The 8510-nt window shown below is 38.2% G+C and overlaps 1 protein-coding gene across 1 annotated transcript; it reads left to right on the forward strand.

Moving 5' to 3' along the window:
• Positions 1-480: 480 nt before the first annotated feature.
• On the forward strand, positions 481-8140 carry LOC122760387 (bifunctional UDP-N-acetylglucosamine 2-epimerase/N-acetylmannosamine kinase-like; the record flags this gene model as incomplete). Its single annotated transcript, XM_044015512.1, has 6 exons — positions 481-713; positions 850-979; positions 1148-1369; positions 3600-3782; positions 4795-4911; positions 6630-8140. Coding segments are annotated over 6 exons (1121 nt in total), but the record flags the coding sequence as incomplete, so codon positions are not given.
• Between the last annotated feature and the right edge of the window lie 370 nt (positions 8141-8510).

Here is an 8510-nt window from a genome sequence, read left to right on the forward strand (position 1 = left end):
GTGTAAATATTTCCCTATGCAGAAAATATGTGAGACATGTAAAGTAGCTTTTTGTGTGACCTACCCTTACTTTTGACCCTGGCTCTCTTAAACCTGGAGTGGAACCCTAATTAATGTTACTGATAAAATCCGTATTTGTCTAAATATTAAAAAATATAATTACAAAACAACAAAGCTGGTGGTACCATAAGGCTTTTGTGCAGTACTCATAGATTGTATGAATTATTTAATATGATATTAACACACGGTCTCCAGTGATGATAAGCATTTTAACATGTGAGTTGTTACATGGATAAGTGGAAATATGCAGCATGTATGTGCTTTCTTTCTTTCTTTAAAATTCTGATTAGACAAAGGCTCTCTGATTTCTGTCTACATCAAGTTTCCTCACAATTTTGTGGAAATTATTATATTATATCATAATATGGGCACTTCATACATCCTAGAATGGGATTTTATGTATGTGTTGTTTTTTTTAAGTTGGATTTCTGTTTCTCATCAGTGGCAAGATTTATGGTGATGGCAATGCAGTGACTCGTATTCTCAAGTTTCTGCGCACCATTGACCTGGACGAGCCCCTGCAGAAGACCTTCTGTTTCCCCCCAGTGAAAGACTCCTTCTCCCAAGACATTGATCACATCCTGGAGACACAGAGTGCTCTGGCAGTTGACCTGGGAGGGACCAACCTCAGAGTGGCTATTGTATGCATGAAGGTAGGCTGCACTGACTGTTACTATTTTGATGTGGCTGTATTTTAATGGGCATTAAGTATTTAGCACAATGATATTTGCATCTATTCACAAAGATATGAGGTAATGATGTGTCACTTTCACTGACCTCACTGTGCAGGGTAAGATATTGAAGAAATATACTCAGCCTAATCCAAAGACCTTTGAGGATAGGATGCAGCTCATATTGAAGATGTGCTTTGAAGCCATGTGGGAGGCTGTGCGCCTCAACTGCAGAATACTAGGAGTTGGTATGTGAAAATACACAAATATGAATATCTTAATCATGTTGATATAAAAATAAAGTGAGTTTAAGCTCCTACATGTGACCAAACATGCACTCACATTCCTTTTTGAATAGTATATTCATTTTAAATATTTTCACACAGTTCTGTCCAAATATGTCATTGATATCTCAGGGGTGTCCACGGGTGGACGAGTAAACCCGCAAGAAGGGGTGGTCCTGCACTCAACAAAGCTGATCCAGGAATGGTCCACAATTGACCTCCGAACACCCATTTCGGACGCCATGCACCTCCCTGTCTGGGTCGACAATGATGGCAACTGTGCTGCACTGGCTGAGAAGAAGTTTGGCCATGGCAAAGGAGTGGAGAACTTTGTGACAATCATCACAGGCACAGGTGACAAGGCAGCAGGATTTGAAAATTGCATGAATCCAGTTGTTTTTTTTGGAATGTTGGTGAGTTTGTGAGCAGTTGAACTGACTTATTTCACTTTTGGGAGTTTCCCTATTGACTGTTACTTTTAAAATGAGTAAGCAAAAACATGTATGTAGAGATGGCGACATACTGGACAAACCTCAGCTACTTTGTAGGGAAGATATTTGCAGAAATACATATATGCAAATGAGAAACAAACTGCGGTGTGTTTCTTCTGTTCAGAGAGTGGCAGAGGCACAGGTTTCTTAAACAGGTAGAGGCTGTATGGAGTGTCTACACCAAATGTCAGAAGTTTAGATTGGATGATCAGTATATAGTGGTAATACAACAATAACATATAATGTGATGGTTTGCAATGTCAATATTACCAGGATTTATTGTCCATTGTCCATGTGTCCTGTTTACATCCTGCCACACGTCAATACTGAATACACAATTGGGAGTTGATTGTGTATGCAGAGTGGGTGGATCAAATAAATAATGATTATTTTAACTCCATAGGTGACATTATTTAAAAGGACTCTTGTCTTGAACAATCTAGAGACATAGTGACTAAAAAGGAGAAATGATGTCTCCAGGAAAAATAGCCAGTTTAGAGCAGTAAGGTATGGGGGATTAAAGAACAATTAAAGAACAGGATACAGATGCCAGACAGATGGAGTTTATTCAGCTGTGCTCTGCAGCAATACCAATCAAGTGTTTTTTTTTTGTTTGTTTTTTAAACATATTAAATGACGTAAACAAGTGACATGATTGAATGATCAAATTAATTAATTAATTTTTCAATTAAACTTCAGTAAACCACACTTTGTGCTTCACTTTGAATATCAAAGTTTAAAATAAATCTGTGATTTTAAACCTTAAAGTCCCCTTTAAGGTTAAAAGGTGTCTGGTTTGGTGTAAATAATGTTTATTTGGTAGACAAGGGTCTACCAAAGGCCAGAGGTCTAGAGGGGATCCCCAAAACATTGTTGGCATGTGAGCAAGGAAGGATTACTGAAAGAGCCCACCGGGCCCAAGAGGTAAAGGGGCCCTGAAAAAGCAAAAGGCTATGAATCTGAACAAATTTCCCTTCTCCAGCTGGCCATCTCAAAAATGCAGTAGAATATGGGAAATCGCATCTACCAGACTAAAAATTTTGTGGGGGAGGAAACCTAGACCCCCCTTCCCGTATACACCCACTCTTGAACAAATAGGGTGGTCCTTATGCATCTGTGCTCAGGGGAAAAATAGTTCATAATCCGTATGTATAAATACAATTGGTAATTGCTAGTGTGACATTTGTGTCAATAATCGTTACACACAGTTGAGTCTGTGTGGTTGGAGGGGGAGCCCCCAAATCAAATTCTGCTTAGGGCCCCCTAAAGGCTTGGGCCGGCACTGCAAACACCATACAACAAACAACCAAACCGGATAGTAGCGAAAAGGGGCAAAAGTAAAACATAAGCTGTCAGCAGCTGTATTGGAGAAAGTTCTAGTCTGCATGGCACCGCATCACACACAGGTGGTGTGTTCAAGACAGTAGGAATGCTATGGTAAATTCACTAACGCAGGACATATCAAACTTAAAAGAAAAACGGACTATTCAGTCGGTTTCTTTTATGTTTACTTATGTTAGGGGGTTGCCGAGCATGCCTGAAAGCAACCTTTATCCATAGTACGCTTTCACCAAATGTGGCTCCAATTTGTCCAGAAATGAAATTGCATATAAAATTAATGCAAAAACATGAATAGATATAAATTTAGCTTTATAAGCACCGGGTAACGTGAATAACAAATCTTCAAAGACAAACAATTTGAGTGATTTTCTTCACTCTCAAGTTGAAATTTCAGAACATGATTGATAGATTTACAGTACATGACATGATCTAATTTTTGACATATCACAGCGATAAAAGCTGAAAGTATACATGTGATTATGTGATTAAAATAAATAAGGAGACTTTTTTCATTTTAAATTTGGCAATGAAGATTTAAATGACTGAAAACAATAAACATTGAAAAAAATATTAAATATTTTGATTATGATTTATGATTCCTTTCAGTTGTTTCTTGAATTATCTTAATCATTCATTCAGGTAAAATGGTGATATTGGTTGCACTGAGTTCCATGTAGTAAATTAGACCTCTTGCTTAATTGCCTTGACTGTCAAGGAAAATAAATACATCATGTCTTTGTCTCTGTCTGTAGGTATTGGTGGAGGAATTATCCACCACAGTGAGCTGGTCCATGGCAGCACCTTCTGCGCTGCAGAGCTGGGTCACATCATGGTTTCATTAGAAGGCCCCGAGTGTTCATGTGGCAGCCGTGGATGCATAGAGGCCTATGCGTCTGGGATGGCCCTGCAGAGAGAGGCTAAAAGACTGCACGACGGTAAGAGTTTTATAGTAATATCTGTATTTTTGAGGAATGTGCTGAGACTGAGTGAACAACTATGAGTAGACTGAGAGTGTAAGGTGTGTCTTATACACATTGTATCTACAATTGATGCCATAGAGCGCAGACCCTATATAGTTTGTAAAGTGTTTTCCATCACTGTTGTGGTGTTGGAGAAGTCTTTACTGTGGATTAAATGCACAGTGCTATAGCATCGCTTAGTCAAAGCAGTAACAAAAGACCTAGTTTGATGACTTGATGGCTGGGAAGCAACTCGGGATCATGGGCATTGTTGCCTTTTTGTCTTGCGTGGTTCCCCTGTTCCTCTTTGCCATAATCTGTGACAAATGCACACAGTAAAATTAAAACACAAAAGACAATACAATGGTTACATAGTGGTAGAGTTTGTATATATGTATGTGTATGTGTGTTTATGTATATCTTATTTTTTTTGCATTAGTCAGTTTATTGTTGTACAATATGATGTTACATTGTTGTATTGTTGTATGTTGTTGTATGACCTACATTGTTTTAAGCAGTGTGCATACATACAGTGTATCTATACATATTCAATTGTGCAATTATATGATAATGTAAAGTGGGGGCAGGACCAAAAAAGCTGGGGTGGAGTGGTTCAGTGGTTAAGACCAGTACCCTGTGTGCGAAAGACATCATGGTCGCAATGGTCGCAAGTTCGATTCCACCCCTGGCTGATTGTGCTCATACCCATTGTAAGTTGCTTTGGATAAAAGCGTCTGCTAAATGACATGTAATGTAATGTAATAAAAAAGCACTATGCTGCTGCCTGCTCCTTCTCGAATGCGTAGGTTTTTTGTTGTGCTTGACAGAATCAATCAGAATTGATTAATCTGCTTTATTTTTTCTGTCACAGTATGTTGATTGTTTGAGATAAATGAAACAATCTAAATCAAATCTCGTTATTAGACATATAATTTACATACCCTAGGTTGCTTTATATCTTACTTGAGTGTTGGTGTGTCTCTTTTAGAGGATTTGCTGAAGGTGGAGGGGATGGATATGAAGCTTTCTGAGCCGGTCACTGCTGCCCACCTCATCACTGCAGCCAGTTTGGGCAACCCTAAAGCCGATGCTATTCTGAACAAGGGTGAGAGCACAGACCACACACAAAACAAATTCTCCTCAAAGCTCAAACTAGGGAATGAACCAGGGAACAGAAATAAATAAAATAATGATTTATTTATTTCTACATTTATTTTTTCTGTATTTAGGTGTGGTATGATAATGAGATATACGTCTATAGGGCCCTGGGGCTCAGTCTAATGCAGTATTGGTTACAGGCGTGTGAGGACTCTACAACTTCTTCCTGCCAGAGAACAGGCAGTGCTCAGATTGTAGATCTGGTTTTATGCAGGTGACCATAAAAGTGCACACGCGCCACAGTTCTCCTACTGCATTATCCTCCACATGAGGGTCGCCTGGGGAGCTTTGCCAATCTCAGCTAACATACCCGATAGGGGGGTTAATCCCTGGACAGTTCACCAGTCTATCACAGGGCAACATGCATAGACAAACTATATAAATATATAATGATATATAAATAAAGTATTTAATTTATTTATTTCTGAATGCATTTATTTAAAGATTTGTAATTTTTCACCACATTGCAGTAGTGTTTGCCTAATTGATTGATTCCATCTTGGGCATTAGTGGGGGTGAATACACACATGCAAGTGCTTGCAGTTCCCCATGTATGACAGAGCCTGACATACAGACTTGAGAATTAAATGAGTTCTCATGACTTCATTTTAATGGTAAAGTTCATTTTGCTTTGCTCAGTTTGTCAACTTTTTTCACTCTCAGACGCAAACAAACACTGACACACAAACATGTTGACACCAGACACATCTGTACAGTCAGATTAAAAACACATTTTGTCTGTGTGCATTTGAATTCAGCATGAATTAAGCCAGATGCCATCACATGTTACAGGAGACACATGAACCACATTCTGTATATTAAAAATAATGGATGTAGGCTTCTGGGTTCCTTCTAAAAACAACCAGGAATATTTTGAGTTGCCAGTAAGGGCGACTCCACTGGTTGCAAAATAATTTACAGGGAAGTCAGTCAGTCATCATCTAACCGCTTTATCCTCCACCAGAGGGTCGCGGGGGGTGCCAATCTCAGCTACATCGGGCGATAGGCGGGGTACACCCTGGACAGTTCGCCAGTCCATCGCAGGGCCACACACAGCTAGAGACAAACGACCATTCATTCTCACACTCACTCCTATGGTCAATTTAGAGTGTCCAATTCACCTAATCCCCATTTACAGGGAAGTCTATGTGAAAATACTAGTTTCCACTTGATTTATAGCGTCAGTGAACATTTTCCTGGCACTGGAAATGCGATTTTGGAGGCTTCAAAATGGAGGTTCAGATTCTTTCTCTGACATCATGACTGGTTGCCACTTGGTGTGAACAGTAATACTTAATGCTGCCCACTTGTGATCAGATTTCTCAGTGCGCATGTTAATACCATGTCTGAATGGTGTTTATGGGATCTCGTTGTCTACGTGGACAGTAATAACGTGTGAGTGAGCAAGCATGAAGCAAAATCTGCTGCACTGAACTCTACAAGAAAGTAATGGACACACAACATTAAGTTAGAAGTCTCTGGTGATAATATTAGAAGTGTAAAACGGATTCATTATTAAACTGTGGTGGGACAAATTATAATATGGCGCACCGCCACTGTCTTGATAATGAATGATGAACAATGGTGCAGTCCATTGCCGAGAAAAATTCACTGGTAATAATTATACCTGTTTGTAAAAATGTTTTTTTGTCTTTGTGTCTGCAGCCTGCACAGCTCTAGGTGTGGGCATCATCAACATTCTCCATATAGTAAACCCCTCTCTTGTGATTCTATCTGGAGTCTTGGCTTCTTACTACCAGAACCCAGTGCAGCACATTGTCCATGGGAGAGCTCTCCTCTCTGCACAGAGCATCAAAGTTGTCACATCAGACTTGGAGGACCCTGCATTACTTGGAGCTGCTAGCATGGTGCTAGATTACACAACAAGAAGAAAATACTGAAGGATATACTACTAGTCCCGGTTTACTGAGAAACAGTATCAATGATATGATTGCAAGACAGAAAAGATCGTACAACCTTAACTAATTTAAATTTAAAATAACATTTATAGCATACATTTTGAATAATGAAGGGGGTGGGGGCATTTGGTAAAAAAATCTGATATTTGAAAAAGTAATTCTATTTTGCTGCTTGTTGATAACCTAAAAGAGTTGCAGTTTTCTTGTGTTGGCTACACAAATTCAAATTGCCAAGGCTTTAGGACTGAGATGTTAACCAGATTAAGCCTGAATACTTCATGTGTAAAGTGAGTTGAATGCACATGCCAGTAACCTGTCTGTCTACTGTTCTTATGTAAGAACACTTTCAGGACAGGCTTCAAACACTTTACTTGTAATGTAATGTGGTTTTGAGCATGAATATTCAATTATTTGATTATTCGTTGGATTATTAAAAGGCAGTCAGTTCATCTGACTTTGCATGGTCATATTAAAAAGATGAGACAAAATTGAAAAATGTTTTATCAATGATTGCATTGATAAAAACAAAAAAAATCTTCCTCTCTAATGACTACCTATTATGTGGTGCATCATCAGCAAGCATTTAGATAGTGGACTGCATGGAGAAGCTTGTTTCAGTTGTGACCAAAAATATTACTGAAACACACTGCTTCTCTATTCACTGTCAACACTTTATGTTACACATTTATTTTCATCTTGTATGGAGAATTTGTACTAAATTTTCATTTAAGAGTGACCGTCCAATTACTCTGTCATATATCCATGTTTTGTAATTCATTAAATTATTTAAGGTGTAACGCTTTAAGAACAGTAGTTAGTTAGATAGTTAGTTATCACTGCTATTGCTGCTACATTATGGCAAGGGTGAATTATCTGTCTGAATCAGGTTACGTTTTAAATTCTTTGTTTTACATTGTATTACTGCATACGTTACAAATATTTTACTGACTGAATGTTTGCTTCATGTGTTTTGGGAAATATGTTACTACGCAGGTCCTGTGATTTATGCTGTTACATCGGTCATGTCGGTCAAGTTTAAAGTTTTAAACGCACGTCCATGTCAAATAATTGTTTTTGTTCATCCAATTTAATTTTAAGCAGCCTTTGTGTTTCATTTGTACAAAGACTATCATTATCATAGGAACATTCAACATGAAAATGTGTTTTAATGAGGCATTTACAGCCTTTCCGTAAATACCAATCTCATTGTGGGGTGATTTCTTTTCTTGGGACCAGTAAAAGAAAAGTTTCAACTGAGCTGTTTTTTTGTTTTGTTTTTTCAATTGCACACTGCCTGTGACATTAGTCAGAGCACATTGAATGAGTCTCCTGGATATTTATACTGACAAAATTACATTCATGTCCCATTTTCACTGGTGCTAATGGGACTTGAAAAAGCCGTTATCACCACACTGGCTTTTGCACTCGGTATAAGCTAGAGCTCCAACAGAGTTGTAATATCTGGATCTTCCACTGTACTGCTATATATTAAAAACAGTCAAGTTAATTAAAAACATATTACTTTTCCACTTAATCATGTGAGTTATTAGGAATTGTACAGTTACAGGATATTATGTTATATTGATATTTTGTTGATGTTACTTTTTAATTCCCAAAATAACATCCC

This window comes from Solea senegalensis, unplaced genomic scaffold (genome assembly GCF_019176455.1).
Source record: "Solea senegalensis isolate Sse05_10M unplaced genomic scaffold, IFAPA_SoseM_1 scf7180000013542, whole genome shotgun sequence".
NCBI classification, from domain to species: domain Eukaryota; kingdom Metazoa; phylum Chordata; class Actinopteri; order Pleuronectiformes; family Soleidae; genus Solea; species Solea senegalensis.